This window comes from Dromiciops gliroides, chromosome 1 (genome assembly GCF_019393635.1).
Source record: "Dromiciops gliroides isolate mDroGli1 chromosome 1, mDroGli1.pri, whole genome shotgun sequence".
Taxonomy (NCBI): domain Eukaryota; kingdom Metazoa; phylum Chordata; class Mammalia; order Microbiotheria; family Microbiotheriidae; genus Dromiciops; species Dromiciops gliroides.
The window spans coordinates 677393364-677411519 of record NC_057861.1 but is presented as its reverse complement, the minus strand read 5'-3'; the positions used below and the strand labels follow the sequence as shown (position 1 = coordinate 677411519).

The 18156-nt window shown below is 40.7% G+C and overlaps 1 protein-coding gene across 5 annotated transcripts in view; it reads right to left on the bottom strand.

The window, feature by feature from the left end:
- Positions 1-18156, bottom strand: part of DOCK3 (dedicator of cytokinesis 3) — a 529377-nt gene that overhangs the window by 28631 nt on the left and 482590 nt on the right. For all 5 annotated transcript variants that reach the window (XM_043985259.1, XM_043985293.1, XM_043985275.1 and 2 more), the window contains 7 exons: positions 16497-16601; positions 9008-9149; positions 7726-7892; positions 7291-7377; positions 6402-6581; positions 4674-4757; positions 4192-4308 (listed from right to left, as the gene is read on the bottom strand). In XM_043985259.1, the coding sequence (XP_043841194.1) occupies positions 4192-4308; positions 4674-4757; positions 6402-6581; positions 7291-7377; positions 7726-7892; positions 9008-9149; positions 16497-16601 (882 nt within the window). The remainder of the gene's footprint in view (positions 1-4191; positions 4309-4673; positions 4758-6401; positions 6582-7290; positions 7378-7725; positions 7893-9007; positions 9150-16496; positions 16602-18156) is intronic.

The window sequence follows — 18156 nt, the reverse complement described above, 5'->3', positions numbered from 1 at the left end:
GAGCTAATTTTCCCTTGATCATCTGCTTTCAACTTTGTGCCCAATACTAGTACATTGTAGTGAGCCATTGATTCTGGAGGTGCAGACATTTATCCTTTCACCAAGCAGGGGATAAATGACAAAAAGCACTACCAGTGAATGACTTCTGAGTCTAGTTTGAAGAAGGGGGTGGCTCTTCTAATTCTACGCCTTAAAGAATTCATATCATTATATTTGCTTTCAGAGCTAAGTGACCATAAGTGTGTCCATACCAGCGGCTGTCTTGTGCAGATTATAAGCAAATATGCTCTTTTTTTGCCACGTTGATTTTAATTACATGAGAAATTCACATCTCTCTCCACCTGCTCTCTACCTAAGGAAGTTTTCATGTAGATCCAATGATCTCAGCTCTCCTTTATGGAAACTTTCTGCCCTCTCTTGCCCAAGGTATGAGATGTGATGTGGGAAAAGCAAAAACACAAATGCTTGAAGACTGATATTATGTTTTGTCTAAATCAAACATCCACAATTTCTTTGGCTGTCCATCATATGAAATGGTCTCTTATCTTCTCCCCATTTTGACTATCTTCTTGACAATTCAACAAGCATAGTGACTTACTCTAGTTTATCTGTGTCCTTCCTAAATAGACGCAATACTCAGATGAAGTCTAAATGAGGAAGAATAGAATCACTTGTGTCATTCTGAATGTTAGCCCTCCCTTAAAACTGTCTGGGATAGCATTAGCTTTTTGAATGTCAGGCCATATTGTAGATTCATATGGGGCCTGTAGTATATTAAAACCTCCAGAGATTGGTCATATGAAATCACCTAATTATGCCTCTCCCATCCTGTACTGGTGAATTTGATTTTATTTGAAACCAAGTGTATGGACTATGCACATATATCACGACCAAACTTTATCTTTTTAGGTTCAACCCACTGTTCAAAGGTTCGTGGTCTTAGAGCTAGAAGAAATCTCAGAACTCATCGAAGTTATGGGGTAATAGGTCTGGCGTGTAAGGGAACTTAGAGGTCATCTAGTCCAACGCTCTCACTTTACAGATGAGAAAATGGAAACTCAAACAGATTCAGCAATTTTCCTCAAGGTCACAAAGGTGCCAGGGGTACAGCCAGGATTGGAACTCAGGTCTCCCATCTCCAGACCCAGCCTCCTTCTCACCTCACCAATGTTCTAATTTGTACCATTCTATTCACCAGTCTTCTCAGCTGTGTGTCTTCAAATTTGCCAAGCATTCCTTCATTAAAATCACTGATAACGTCTGAGCAGCACAGGGCCAAGAACAAATCCCTCCAAACTGATATTGATATTCTCTGGGTCCAGCCATTCAACCATCTCTGAATTCTTCATACTGTATCCTATGTCCTTGCTGTACATGATATGTCTCATCATCTTTTCTATAATGACAGTAGGGAGACTTTGTCAAATGCTTTGTTGACAAGCATCTTAAAGTGCTTTGATATGTCCCACATAGACACCCTGGGAAGACAGTAGACCTTGTTGTTGCTTATGTTAAAGGTTGACAAATGGCTGCCTTTTTTCCTTCAGAAAGACTTCACAGGAAGATTTCTGGCCAGGATGGCTACCTGAATGGTCAGGCTGCCCCAACTCCCTGAAATTTCTGCCAGACTACACAATGATCAAGAAATCCAACGAGACACTATAGCTAATGCCTTCTTCTACCCCTGGAACTGTACAAAAAGTCAGCCAGAAGCCCAATAGGAAAAGGGGCCATCAGCAAAGACAATGCCAATTTAAGCAGAGAAACCAGTAGCTTCACTCAACAAGTAATGACTGGAAATAGGCCAGACACACATGTAACCTCTAAAGCTCTGTGTCTGGAGGCAGCAAGGGTGGGGAGGGCTCCTTGAGAAAGCTCTAGAACAGGGACCTTGGAAGTCACTAGGAGTGGTTGGATTGTTTGGATTTTGGGGGGCATCTTTGTAATATTTGCAGAGATGCAAAGGAAAAAAATATTTTCCCCAAGGACTATCTATGACTAGAAGAAATGAAGAATAGATTCCCTGAAAACTATACTAGACCAAACAGAAATCAATGACTAGGAATAGACAGCAAGAAACAGTAGAAGAAAAAAGAACCAACAGTACTGATTCCCCTCTAATTCTTCCATTTCCTCCTTGAAGCTTTCTCTTCCCAACCTTTCAAAGAAAACCAAATTCTACTTTATCACCTGTAGAAAAGAAATAGGTTCTTCACATCTTTCATCTTTTCTTCTAGGATGGAGACTAACCTATACATTCTGAAGGGATAAGTGCTACTTGGTGCTGGAAGAAACACAAGGTTGACACATTCCCTGAAAGTCACTGTGAAATTCTCCTTACCCTCTGTTATTGTTGAAGTCAGGTGTTCTGTTCTCTTTGGCTCACTGCCATTTGTTACACCTGTTTGCTGTACTGATGAGTCGGTTACCAGGAACTCCAGATTGAGATTCGATTTATTTGGGATGGGTCTCCCAAGCCTATCTACTCAGCTGCCTTTAATTGTCATTCAGTATATTCCTCCCCCCCCCCACTTAAATTCAAAAGGAAGCAAACAGAAGCCAATCCAACAAAGCCAAGGCCTGGAAGATAAAAATATATAGCAAATATTTGCTGAATTTAATCTAATTATCTATTTTGTTTCTTTTAGGCAAAGAGTTTCAGCTAATCATTTCCTTGTTTCCCACCCCTTGTTGCTTGCTCTCCAGTCCCACCTAAGTGAGGTGGGGGCATCCCTTTACTTAAATTGATTTAAAGTGGGCTTCTAGAATTTATATCTGCTCAGCTGCTTGACCTCCTATCCATGCAGAAATGGATAACTGACATTTATATTTATAGCAGTCAAAATGATAGGTGTGTGTGTATGTGTGTTTATGTGTAGGGTCTAAGGGTATAGTTTGTGCAGAGGGATGGGGTACACAATATCTTAGAATATTGTTCTAGAACCTTAGATTTCACAGGATGGAATTCATACTCAGGGTGGCATTTTTACTTATAATTATCATAAGTTCTGCAAAATGAAATGACCAAGTATTCTATGAAATGATGTTTCTTGTTAACAGCCTTTGGGTTGCATGATGAAAAAAACTTCACCAGACCTTTATTTACCTCTCTAAGGACAACTTATGAGCTGTCCTTCATTTAGCTGCAACTTCCTTATATCTTTTGATTTCATTTATTGTGAAAATGCCAATGTTAATATGGTTATATTTCTCCAGTAGAAACTTGATTCACTGATCATCGGACCTCCTATGTAGTGTTGTTCAGGGGCTTCAGTAATGTCTAACCCTTTGTGACCATTTGGGGTTTTCTTGGCAAAGATACTAGAGTAATTTGCCATTTCTTTCTTCAGCTTATTTTATGGATGAGGAAACTGAAGCAAATAGGGTTAAGAGACTTGTCATACATCTGATAAGTAACTGAGGTTGGATTTGAACTTAGGTCTTCCTGACTCTAGGCTCAGAGCTCTATCCACTGAGCCACCTAGTTGCCCCATACTTAGAGTACCAACAATGAAATAGATGATTCTAGATGGTTTGAAAACTGTGTGATTATCAGCAGTCTTTCCTCCCTTACACAGCATTTATTCATTATCACTATAAGAATGAAAAGAAACTAAACAAGACTGAGGACCATTTAAATTTTTTCTTTGTCTCATGGGTTGCCATGGCCAAATAATCCATAAGTCTCTCTATGCTCTATGCTCTCTAGGCTGGCCCTCAGACAGCAGACACAGTCTGTTGATGGGATCATGCTAGAACCCTTTTTAGCAGGTAGAGTTTGTACACTATAGGCATTGCCTTTGAGGATACAAGTTACTGCCACACTATGATGAGGGATCAAAGTAGGACTTTCATGGAAGTTCCGATTAATGGAAAAAGTCTTCACTCAGGTGCCGGGTGGAAGAAGTCCTGACATCAGCTGTTGTCTATCAGCCAGAGAGAGCATCAAATAGTATGCCCAATCAAGGTACCCATTTTTGCAAAGGCAAAAGTCACTTATTGATAACTGTCAACCACTTATTTTTCTTTCTTATTCTTCCCTTTCAGGGTTCCCTCTCCTTTTCATTTTTTTGGTGTGTATCTATTATAGGATAAGTATTCATGAGGAGATGAGATTTTAATCACTCTTTCTCTTTGAATTTGACGGGATTGCTTTCGATCATGCGTCTGAATTTCTCCAAGACAACTTACATGGTAGAGACTGGCCCGCATCATCTGGAATTGATCAATTAGCTTCTTATGGAGAGGGCGCATTTCTGGATGAACAAATTTCTCATGAACCGCTAGCCCCACTCCAAGAACATGGACCTATTTCAAACAAGATGAAAAAAAAATTAGTGAACTATGCTGCAGAACAGGGAAGCCATTCTCTAAAAGCATGCAATGATCATAAACCTTCCCAATTTTTCAGTTAGATTATGTTACTTAGGGGGCAGCTAGGTGGCGCAGTGGGTAAAGCACCGGCCCTGGATTCAGAAGTACCTGAGTTCAAATCCAGCCTCAGACACTTGACACTTACTAGCTGTGTGACCCTGGGCAAGTCACTTAACCCTCATTGCCCCGCCAAAAAAAAAAAAAAAAGATTATGTTACTTAGCACTAGCCTATTGCAAATGTTTGTGATTGAATCAGAGGAATTCTAGTCTCCCTTCCTAGTGAAATGCTAAGAGGTACCTGTTCCTGCATGAGCTCCTTGAGTTGTGTGATTTTCTCTGCATCCCCTGGGTGCTTGGTAATGTAATCTTTATCGAAGAAAGCCTACAGGAGGAGGGGGAGACAGTAGTTAGTGACAACATCCAACAGAAAGACTCTCCGCCCCTCCACCCCCCACCCCATTTCTTCCCCGACATCCCCACTCAGTTCTGGGTCAAAGTTCCCATTGACAAGGTTTCTGGAAACATTGAGATAATCAGTAAAGGACACTCCTAATGTCAGTCTAGCCTTATGGTCTCCAGGGAAACAGGGTAGTGTACTCTCTAGCCAACCTTTGCCAATAAACACAATGGGAAAGACAGTTGAAGTACTTGACAGAAATATTTATCAGAGAGTCCCAGCCTGCAGTGATTTTGCTTTTGGGCTGAGGAGCTCTAAATTCTGAGGTTCCTTCTCCTCCCTGTTTAAAACCTCCTAGGTGGTGCAGTGGATAGAGCACTGGCCCTGGAGTTAGGAGGACCTGAGTTCAAATCCAGCCTCAGACACTTAACACTTAGTAGCTGTGTGACCCTGGGCAAGTCACTTAACCCCAATTGCCTCACTAAAAAACAAACAAACCCCCCCCCCAAACCAAAAAACCTCTTACACATAGTGGGGTTACCGCTACATTCTTGGCCAAGAAGGAGTGGAAGGGCTCTTCTGAGCCTGTTGGGCTGCTGCTCTGTCCGTCTGAGTGATCACTGTTTAATAGCACTAGGCATTTTGTGGTAGGCCCTGCTGGCCTTTGGAAAGGATAGCAAAGATTGGAGACCAGACACTGGTCTCCCACACAAACAGGGCAACAGACTACTGCTGTGCTGGCTCTGGTTCCCGTGTGCCTCTTAGAGGCCATTTAACATTTTTCCATGACTAAATGGTTTGCCAAGCTGTCAAAGAGGAGTGAAAAAATAAAACAATCTATCCTGAGGAATGAAAGCCCTTTCCTATGACCTGCTCTGCAGGCCGTGGCAAACAAAGAAGGATGGGGCAGAAATGTGGGGGAAGGTCAACATTTAGGGGCCGCAGCCTCACTGGGCAGCTATCTTTGACCATTTCTGATTATTTTCTGAAGCAGAGAAACAATTAGCCAAGAAGTGGCTTAATTAAACCTTTTTTTTTGTGGGGCAATGAGAGTTAAGTGACTTGCCCAGGGTCACCCAGCTAGTAAATGTCAAGTATCTAAGGCTGGATTTGAACTCAGTTCCTCTTGAATCCAGGGCCAGTGCTTTATCCACTGCACCACTTACCTGTCCCCTTGTTTTGTTGAGTTGTTGAATAATTATTGAATTGAATAGCTAGCAAAGATAGTATCTACATTTTGACAAGTAAGGCCTTTTCTGACCTGTCTTCCTTCTGATATTATCCTGTATTTACATTGATTTGATTTTGTACCTTTTTATATGCATACAGTTTCTTTCCACCAACAGAATGTAAGTTCCTTGAGGACAGGACTTGTCTTTCTATTCTCAGCACCTAGTTTAGTACCTAGCACATAGGTGCTATACTAAGAAATCTAATAAATGATTGTTTATTAATTGATTAATAGGATGACTAGACAGAACCTGACCTAGCTGGATTGATAGTGTGATGTTCTAAAAAAACTTTTTTAAACTTTTTTTTTTAATCTGCCTGGATTTAATGCCTCTGGCATAATTTACTACTGTCATGCACAAAAGCACTGGGGAGGACTAATGCCTACAGACTGCTCACCTCCTGATATCGGGCAATGCCCCCATTAACAGCAGCATCTATGACTCCATTCAGGCACATGCTGAGCAGGTTAATATTACCATGCATTTGCTTGTGCTGATACTGGCTGATCAGTGTCCGAAGCTCCTGGTTCTTGTTCTCAACAACCTGTATGGCATTTTCCAAAGGGCTCACTTCAACCTGCAAAGCACATAGAACATGGCTTCATCCTATTGACATTTTACAGACCCCAAACCTGAGAATCACAAGAAACCTTAGAGGTTATCTAGAACAATCCATTGCCAAGTGCAAGAAAATTCTTTCTAAAAGTCCTGATAGGTAGTCATCCACCTTGTGCTTGAACACTTAAGGTGGGTGGTTCATCACCTCTAAGGGTAGAACATTCTAATTTTGGAAAGCTTGAATTATTCAGAAGTTTTCTGGACTAAAGGAAGAATTTCTTTAGCTGTTCCAGCATCATAGAGGAAAAGTCCTACATCACTTAGGTCTAGGTACCGAGGCTGGTCTGGATGGTCACACCTGCCTCTGTAGTGGTAATATTTGGCAAAACTTGAATTTGAGTCTCAACTCTGGAATTGTTCTTGAAACATAATGACATTCAACATCCTCCAATATCAACCACTCTTCTTTTTCAAGTTGTTGGAACTTACAAGCAAGCCCTTTTTAAAAATGAAAACTTAGCATGAGCAAACACATCAATTAACCATAACTATTTTATGTAAGTGGATTGATGCCCTCGTAGATTCCCCAGTGTCTTATCCCTGAATTACATTTATTTAATACAAAAACAACTTGCTTCAACAAGCTAGAAGGAATGCTTGGGATGCCAATGCTTGGGCTGAAGCTGCATTGCCTAATGAGGCTCAGCTACAAGCAACATGCCATTTACCAGTTCTCTTCTCTCTACTTCAAACCATCTAGAGATTCCAGGTAGACTGTGGGTCAAGGTCAGAGTGGTGCGTTCAATCCAAAGACTCTGCAGAGGACAGAGGAAGGACAGCAGCAGTGAGGCAAATGGAGTATACTCTGTTCTCAGTTAAATGAAATTCACATATTGCTAATAGCTTTTTTTTTCTTTAAGTGAGGCATTTGGGGTTAAGTGACTTGCCCAGGGTCACACAGCTAGTGAGTGTTAAGTGTCTGAGGCCGGATTTGAACTCAGGTACTCCTGACTCCTGGGCCAGTGCTCTATCCACTGTGCCACCTAGCTGCCCCGCTATAGCTTTTTACCAAGGAATCAACTTCTTGACAACCTGGGGATTGTCCCCAGTGATCTGTTGAATATGTCCTCCACATTTCTGACCCTGTTCCTGACCCTTCCTACCTTGAATTCATTGTCCTTGTCCTTTGGACCTTTATGGAAAGGTCTGTCATACCGGAACTTCTTAACATTGTTGACACGATAAAAGCTTTTGATTCGATCAGGTACTCGATCCATCTGAAGGACATCCACGTAATCTGGAATTGGTGTCACTGCATAGATCTGCAAATCTGAGAAGGGTAAAGCTAAAGGAAATATCGACTTTTCAGAGACCCACTTTTGACTGTAACCATTGAAAGAAGAAAGATTCAAGGTGTTCATTCAGCCTAGGCTCTTTGTCACAATAAAAGGTATGAAGGCAAAGGTGTATATTTCCCTTGTTTTCCATCCTCTCTCCAGGGCTTCTGGGTCTGTAGCTATGTTAAGAAAAGCCTCAAGAGTGTCAAGAATCAACGACCTCTTCTCAAAGCTCTTACATTCTTGGAACCTTGATATAATAGACTAAGCCTAGTTCCATGTATCCAGTGACCATTCAGCCCACCCAAGTCAACAATGGTGGTATACCTTCCAGGTCATTTTAAGAAGGAAGAGCGAAAAGGGAGAGAATACAGATATATGCAACACGGAGGAGAGGAAACAGAGTAGGCCTTCTTTTCAATTGTTGGTAAACTGTTTTTACTGGCAAGCAACCTTAAAGCAAAATACCGTTTGGAGTCCTTGCTGGTAAAATACCAGATGGGAGGCCACTTGCCCTGCCTTCTCTGGAAAAAAAACCTGCCACAATTTTGTCAACTGCCATCTGGCTCTCTCCGCAGAGGCTGCTAAGCAGTGTTTCTGTGTCTGCTTCATGCTCATTCATACCCAAGATTTTCACCATAGGGATAGAACCCCACCACTACCAATCTGCCTTGAAAAGGATGGTAAGGAAATCCTCCCAAACAGGAGTGGGAGAAGAACTATTTGTTGGAGAATATTCTGGTTGGATCCATGACCCACATTGCAAAGTGCTCCTCCTGGCTAATTGGGTGGATAACTTAGAAACACACAGTGTGTATGAAATGAGTGACTGGTCAGTCATAAAGGTAAAAGCCAAGCAGCATGGGCCAATAAATTTCTTTACCCCAGCCATGTCAATGATCATCCATTTCCTCTGATGTAGAGCAGTTACCCAATGCTTCAGCTTGGGATGATAACTGTGTCAAATGGGAAGTTCAATAATATGGGTACACTGGTGGAAAACTTGTATGAGATTGCCAAAACTAGACAGCAGATAGAAAAAAAAAACTAAGCCCTGGTCTCTCAGGAACTAAAAGCAACATTTTATTCCCTTGGGTTCAAAGGATACATTGGGCATCACATTGCAAGATGGAGTCATCTGGGTGGTTGGGATGTTGCATGGCAATGGCGTGAGGAAACTCACTCAGCATCCTCTGTTGAAAGGCTTCCAGCCTCTCGTAGTCATGGCCCCGACAGACATACTCCTTATTCTATAAAAAAACAACCAAACCCAGAACCATACAGGAATAAGTCCTTTTGCTTCTCTGAAATATTTCCTTTCATCCTGAAACCTTTCATTAGCAGAGAGCTCCTTTGTAAATGGATCAGTATCTCACACAATTCCCATACTAAACCTCACAGATCTAGAGTTAAAAGGGATCAAAGAGACCATCTAGTCCAATGCCATAATTTTACAGATGAAGAAACAGGCCCGCAGAAATTGCACAGCTCACAGAAGGTTGCATAGGTACTAAATGGCAGATGTGGGATGTAAGCCTGGATTATTTGGCTATGAATCCAGTGGTTCTTTCACTACACAATGCTGCCCATCACACATATGCTATTATACATCAGTCAAAATGGACTAATTGCCATTTCCTGAACATGTTTGAGGAGAAGCTAGGTGGCACAGTGGGTAGAGCACGGGGCTTGAATCAGGAAGACTCATCTTCATGAGTTCAAATCCAATCTCAGACACTTCTTAACTGTGTGACCCTGGGAAAATCATTTCACCCTGTTTGCCTCAGTTTCCTCATCTGTAAAATGAGCTGGAGAAGGAAATGGCAAAACCGCTCCAGTATCTCTGCCAAGAAAACCTGGAGCAGGATCATGAAGAGTTGGATACGACTGAAATGACTGAATAACAATGACAATGTGAACACATTCTGTGCCTTCCTGCCTCCATGCTTCATGTTATTCTCTAGGTCTGGGAGGCTTTTCTCCCTAGCTCTTCTCTCCCATTATCCAAGGTTCTGTTCACATGCCATCTTCTCCATGAAGCTTTTCTTGATCTTCCCATCAGGACTTGAGCTAGCCCTACCCTGACCCCTCCCATCCCATCTCTCAGCATTTTGTATCTCTCCTCTATTATTATAATCTGCTTTTTATAATAGCATTTAAAACATTTCCTCTATCATACTGCAAGTCTCTTGAAGACATTACTATGCTTTAGCCATCTCTCTTTTCCCCTCAGTTCTGGGCATAGAACATGGGAGTACTTAACAAATGAATAACTCAATGAACAAACCATCACTGTTGTAATAAATGCTTCTTTTGGCATTGCATCCTATCAAGTGGCCCTGGTTTGTAGGCAAGGTTTCATTTTGTTCATTTTGGAAGATGAAGTAACAACCGAGAGGCTGCTTTCTCCTTGTGGTACTTAGGGTCATAGGAGAATGGTTAAGTAGGGTTCTCTTTGGAACCAAGGAATGTGCTTCCAAGATCATGTCACAACAATGAGAGAGTCATAGACTCTCAGAAGGAGATCTGGGGGGTGTCATCCACTTTAATACAGAAATCGCTTTTGACAACATCTCTGACAAGTGGTCATCCCGGCTTCCCTTGAAGATCTCCAATAATAGGGAGTCTATTATCTTTGTAGGCAGCCCAATCTACTTTCGGACATTTTTCCTCATATGAATCAGAAATCTCTATCTCCAACTTCTATTCGTTATTCCTAGATTTGCCTTCTGGGTCCGAGTAAAAGAAATCTGATCTCTTTTCTACATGAAAAGTTTTCAGAAACTATTATATCCCTTAGGAAAGATAGTAAGAATTTTCTGTTTTTCAGGATATACACTCCCATATTCCTTCAAGCAATCCATATATGGCATGATGTTTAGCTTATTCCAAATTGGTTGCCCTACTCTGAATGTGCTTCGTTTGTCAAAATTTGTCAATGTTTTTCCTAAAATGTGGTGAGGTATCTTAATAATCTCTAGTATGTCACTACGTCCAGGGGTCCACCCAAGACAGGAGATACCCTGCTAAGGCAGGGACCAACCAGATATTAATCCAGGATCTTGCAAATATTTTACAGAAGACAGTTCCCAAATCAGGCATTTGGGAGATGTTCCCTTGCAGTACTCTTCACCTTGTCAGGATATGGGATTTCAAAACATTTGTCATTTTCGCCCAGGGAAGAGGAAGAACATTTAAAAGGCTGGTCTAGATGACTAAAATGGAATAAGAAAGAAGAGAAAAATGATAAGGTCAGGGAGAAAAGCAGCCTCAATTTATCACTGGAACATGTGAACAGTAAATTTTATAAGGCTCTAGCTTGATGAACAGACTGCTTCTCTGATCCCTTCTGGAACTGGAAGCTAAGGAAGTTGCACAGAGTTGATCCTTTCATAGTCATTCACATCACAGATGTATTATAACCCCTCAGTAGGTACTCCTTAAAGACACTAAAGAAAATAACCAGAAATTCCCTCCTTCCGTTCTTAAAGGGAAAGATGTTTTTGTTTCTAGATGAACTGATAAGTGTCTTTCTAAGGATAAGGGAGGCAGATAGTTTGTAGGAACCAAGCTGAGGGTGCTAAAATAATGGGCTATGTGCATTCCTGATGATGGTGATGGTGATGAACCAACCCAGGCTCCATGGATAATGTATGAGAAGCAAGAGGGCACATTTTCTAACCTCGGAGCGATCGGTCACACCTCCACACTCTAGAGAGCACCAGTGCCTCACAGACAGACAAATCTGAGCAAGTGCTGCTGTTTTCACTGCAGATCCAAAATAGTTCTCAGTGTGACATATTTCCTATGTTGTGTTGTCAATCCTAGAAGCTGGTGAAATGGAAGATCCAGAGTGTGATGAGACCAAGGAGATGTATATGCACTATACAAAATCTTGAGTTTTCACTTGGTTTGGAGAGGGTCTGGTTGGAGCCTGACTCTCCTGACATCATGTGCTGTTTCTCTTTAAGGTGGCTTCATCGTGTATGGATTCTCTCAAATTAGATCTGCACATCCTCATTTAAAAAAATAATTCACTGAGAATGGTTTACAGATGGACATAACCCAGATTCTGCCTTAGGGTCTGCACTGCACAAAATTAAACAAGGCCTGAAAAATGGATTTGCCACACTTATGTGAGCCTGAGTGGTGTGGAAGCCAGGCTGGGCTCTGAGAAACAGATGACATAAGAGCCTTGAAATGGCCAACGGACTGAAATTTCTGGGTAAAAATTAGTTTCTAGTGCATAAGTTGTGGTACTAAACATGGAGAAATAAGTGCTAAGTACATTTGCAAAAAAACAAACAAAAAACAAAAACCCCATGATGAAAGCTGAGAACGGGGACTAGGATCTATTTTGTTGGGATTTCTGGGTAAGCTTCTTGTTTGAAATGCATCTTCACTTAATCTTCCTTTTCACTGGTCTACATCTCCATTGTTATCATTTGATCTATTCTGATGCTTATAGCTAAACAGACCATTTTAGAAATTTTTATACATGATATGATGGTCATTAGAATGAAGGGGGGAGGTTAAGTTCTCCTGAGTAGGTGACTTTATTTTTTATTTTTTTGTTTTTTTGTGGGGCAATGGGGGTTAAGTGACTTGCCCAGGTTCACACAGCTAGTAAGTGTCAAGTGTCCGAGGCCGGATTTGAACTCAGGTACTCCTGAATCCAGGGCCAGTGCTTTATTCACTGCGCCACCTAGCTGCCCCCAGGAGGTGACTTTATTAATTCCTGCCTGTTCTACTATTAGAAACACAATGTGAAATATAATTAGAGCATTACTGAGAATTACAATTAGGTATGATGTGCTGTCACTGTCAATAGCACCAATAGCCATGCTAATTGTACTCCTAGTTAGCCATCCAAGAAATGTGTGTATTACACTATCTTTCTGAAATGGAGTAAGGATTTTTGCTAACACAAGATCAGCTTCACTGCAGGTCCAGAAGCTCTTCTCTTATAAACTAAGACACTTTTGCTCATTAGCTAAAACTATGCCCCTAAAAAATACAAACCAAAAATACAAATTCCTAGGTGGAATAATTCCTAGTTGAATCTCTCAGTCATAGGGAATCTCCCCATCATTCTAGACAGAGAGCTTGATTTGAAAGAGGAATGCTTGAACCTGAGGTCAGTGGGACTAGTTCTGTGCTTCAGGTAGAGCTCTGATGCTAATGTGACTACATCCCAGGGGTCTCAGAGAACTTGTGCCTGCTGTCTGCCTTGTTAGAGAAGAGCTGGGCTGTCTCCTGGACCAGTGTTCTTCAAACTTATTTGATCACTTACAGGGGTGTGCTGGAGCCAGCTCTAAATGGCATCGTTAAATTTTCAGAGTGAGACTTTGCCTGTCAGAGAATTTACCTTCATTTATTGTTTTGTTGATTGTTTGGACTTAAGAAAGTATTAATAATGTAGATTAAACTTATAAGTGAAAAAAAGAAAACAATCTTATAAGTGTATATATACATCTTTTCTTTTCTAGAGAGTCTGGTCGTTAAACATTTACCAGCCTACATTTACCCCTCATTAAACACCTTTATCAATAAAACATTTTTGAGCTTACATCTCCTATATATGTATATTTATTTATAAATTATATATATGTACTACTGTTAGGCCTATTATAAACCATTTGTAAAGATAGAAATTAAAATGAACAAACTATTTGAAAATTTATTTTACTTAGTAACAACACAAAATTTTCTATCACTAACATTTATACACACATATTTAGTGAGAGCTATATGATTGAATTTCTGTTGCTGTTCAGTCATTTCAGTTGTGTCCAGCTCTCTGTGACCACCATGTGGAGTTTTCTTGGCAAAGATGCTGCAGTAGTTTGCTATTTCCTTCTCCAGCTCATTTTGCAGATGAAGAAACTGAGGCAAGCAGGGTTAAGTGACTTGCCCAGGGCCACATAGCTAGTAAGTGTCTGGGTCAAATTTGAGCTCATGAAGATGAGCCTTCCTGAGTGCAGGTTCCATACTCTGTGCACCATGGTGCCACCTACCTTCCCCATGTGCTTGAATAGGGGTAGGAATAGGACCTGCAATTTCATTGGTACAGGAAACTATCTCTACCCATGCAGGCTAGCAACATTTTTGTAACATCATTTTGGAGAGTTGCCTAGAGCATCAGAAGGGTGACTTGTCCAGGGTCGCACAGCTAAGAAGTATCAGAACCAGGTTTTCCTGGGTTCAAAGATACCTCTTTATCCATATATATTAAGCTGCCTTCATGATCACTTGTGACTGAATATGCTTCCTTATTTTGGAAACTCTTGGTTAACACTTTATGATAGTCAGTTTACTTGGATACTTAATTTTAGTAAGTTAAAAACCACTTTACAAAGGTAGGCAGACACCAATGGGAGAAATCTAGCGTAATCTATGCTTACTAAATCATTATACTTGTTTTTTTCATTCCCCTCCCCTCCACCCTCTCCCTTCCATTCAAAAGGTTTTTTTTGAAAGTTGGTCAGTGGACTTCCATTTTCCTTGCTGTAGATCAGTTGTTCTTGTAAAATAATCAAAAGATATTACATTTTAATATTTTTAAACAAAGCGTTCAAAACACAAAATCTCTTCATTTGTAATATTTTTAAACAGGTGAGAAAATTCTGTTTCCAAATTTCAAAAACATGCAGCAGATCTCCTTTAAAGGGAGCTCAGCAGAATTGGGCAATAGCCCTGAGCTGAAAGACAGGGGAATCTGGGCTCAAATTCTGCCTTTGATAATTACTGTGTGACATATATAACCTATATCAAATTGCTTACCATTTTAGGAAGAGGGGAGGAGAGGGAGAAAAATTTGGAACTCGAAATCTTGTAAAAATGAATGCTAAGGGGGCATCTAGGTGGCGCAGTGGATAAAGCACCAGCCCTGGATTCAGGAGGACCTGAGTTCAAATCAGACCTCAGACACTGACACTTACTAGCTGTGTGACCTTGGCCAAGTCACTTAACCCTCATTGATGACCCCCCCCCCCAAATGAATGTTAAAAAAAGATAATTACTGTGTGACCTGGGACAAGTCGATTAACTTCTCTGATCCCCAGTATTCTCATCTGTAAATGATGGACTTAGACCAGATGACCTCAGTAGTCTCTTTACAACTCTAAATTTATGTGTTTATGACAAAAGTTTATAGGTGACACATTTCTATATTCTGTGGCAATCAAAGAATAATTTTTAAATGTTGCTAATTTTCATGGCTTGTTATCATCATTAGCTAATATTTCAAGGCAAATACTAAGAGTGAGATTTATCAATTATAATGGTGGAAGTGACTCCATATTTCTTTCAAATAATCTTGATAATTTCAAAATTCTTTGGCCAACTTCTTGTTAGATCTGATTAGACTGCCAACGTGACTGCTGAGTTAGTGGTAGGTAGGCTAAGCATCAACTCCATTATTTTCTTGTTATTTGTTCATGCTTGCATTATGAGCAATTTCTTTGCAGGAATATTTTAAAGTCATTTGTCCATTTTGCAAAAGTTGATTTAGTTAAAATAGATAATATAATCCAGAAACCCATTTAACCAGGCACACATTAGTTGTATCTCAATGCAAGATGTTGAAAGTTAATCAAGTGAGAGTACCTTGATCAATCCTTCCATGTTATGGAATTCTTGCTCTTACATTAGGAGACCTCACATAACTTACATGGCCATCTGACAGATAGAGCAAGTGAACGTGCCAGGATAAATATTTCTACTAAATATTAGCAAAGTTTAATTTCTTTTTAAGAAAAAATAAACATAAATAGCAGGTAGATTATGACCTTTCCACATCCCAGTGGATTGTCTTGCACATCCCCCACTTTGGATACCACTGTCTTTGACCACCTATATTATCCAAAATGACAAGAACAAAGTCACCATACACAAATCTCTACTCAGATGTGGTGCTAAATGGGGAAGATGGGCTGTCAAATTGCTGTCATCAGTACCAAGTCAGTTATTAGTTAGGTTTTCCTTTATATTTTAGCGCAGTCTTCCAAGAGAAGGTGAAGAAAACAATGTCACTGTGGGAGACTGAGGCTGGCCAGAAAACACAGTCCAAACTGAAACCTACTGGCTCCTAATAAGGCCAATTCTACTGATTTATTATGTTTCCTTGTATCCAAAGGTCCAAGAGGGCACGGATTGTGTCTTTTGTGATGGGTTGTATAGAGCTCCTCATCTGCTCAGTGCCCAAGAAACATACATTTCTGGAGATCCTAGGCAAATGACTTTGAGACTTGGGAGTTTTTCCAAGTTTAGATATCAGATTATTCCTATGTACTTACTCATTGATTTAAAACTCCCCTCCTCGGGTTTCAGTTGATTTGGTGACAATAACAATCTTTGTAAATTCCTGATAGCAACTAAAAACTGAGAAATGTTCAAGCAATAGACTAAGAGGAGAATAGCCAACCCAGTGGAGGTGGCCCCAAACACCTTTCAGTCATCCTGATGCCTTCTAAGCAAATGCCAAGCAGAATTTAGTAGGAGAAGCAACAAAGTAGAGAGCAAGGTTCAATAAAATCTGTGCTTTGATCAAAGTAGTGAGAAATACTTTAAGATCTAATAAGATCGTATTTACTCACCCGGAGGAAGAAGGGGAACTTCCTTCCATAGAAACCAACTCTGAAGAACTCAGGCTCCAGACGTTGCTGCTCCATGATGTTATCATAGTAGGTTGCTTCCATTTTCTGTGAATGGAATAATTGATGAGCTTCACATATAATTAACAAACTGTCAAGTTTCCAAATCTTGGTGTACAACCAGTTTTTGCAGCATAAAATCCTTGGTATTTTTTGGAGGGAAGTACATCAGCCACAGCCCACATAGGACAATAGCTCACATTTCTATAGTATTTTCACACAAGGGCTCTTCTCTTTAAGGACTGGTATTAGGTAGTAGAATACAGTCAACCATAGTCTTACATGAAGTCATTCCTATCCTGCTTGGTCCTTGACTGCTCACAGCTCAGCCCATAAGGAGAAAAGAATAGTACCAGGGAGCAAACCCAGAAATTATTTGGTAGCTATATAGTCTGAAGTGACTTTCTATACAGAAATCCAGATTTTGACTTCTGCTCTCATTTATGTAAACCCTTATCCTGTGGTACTTCTTATTTAGGCCAGCAGTGGACTAGGAATCATTGCCTTCCTCACCTTTGTTCCTGACTGCTGACATATCTAAACTCCACAGTCTTCATCTGAAGTCCATGGACTCCCTCTGGGTATAGCTGCTGAGACTGGGGATGAGAATGGCTCAGCTGAGGGGGAAGCTAGGTGGCGCAGTGGCTAAAGCACCCATCCTAGATTCAGGAGGACCTGAGTTCAAATCTGAGTTCAAATCCGGCCTCAGACACTTGACACTTACTAGCTGTGTGACCTTGGGTGAGTCACTTAACCCCCATTGCCCTGCCCCCAAACAAAAAACAAACAAAACCAAAACCAAAAAACACAAAAACCCCCAAACCTCACTAAGTAGAGGTTCTTAGGGGACCTGCTTTGAGAATGGCTCAGCTGCCTACATACCTGATGCATAACTTATTCCTAGTCTTGGGGGGAAGACTGGTTTTAACCTCAGAAGGTCTGTTTATGTACAATGATTTATAGTATTTCTTATAGTATTTCCAAGGTAGTGGCAGAGGTGACCGAATCTCAGCTGTCCTAATTGCAGGCACAGGAAAACTAACCCCAGCTGTGTTGGGGGCCAACACATCAAAATCCTGGTTCCTTCGCCATTGCCCAGTTCTCCAGGTCTTTTAGACTGAATACAAATTCATCGTATTACTAAATCCAGACCCTGGAATTTCCCTTATAGAAAGAACAAAAGGGTTTGAGGCTAACTTTGAAAGGCAGACAGACCTGTAAAATGCTATGATTCTATTTTTGGCTACATTCAGTAGCCCCTACAAAGAAATGAATCAATTACTTCAACTTCAAAGAGCTGTACATTTTGTTGTTGGTTACTTCTTCCATTAATTTATACTGGAACCCTTCTGGTAACTAAGTAGACAGTTTTCTAGAGTTGTTTTAGCCAGGGGGCAGCTAGGTGGTGCAGTGGATAAAGCACTGGCCCTGGATTCAGGAGGACCCCAGTTCAAAGCCAGCCTCAGATACTTAACACTTACTAGCTGTGTGACCCTGGGCAAGACACTTAATCTTCATTGCCCCGCAAACAAAACAAAACAAAAAAATAGATTTATTTTAGCCAAACAATTTGTCACTCTACAGCCAATCTGGTTGTCTCCAA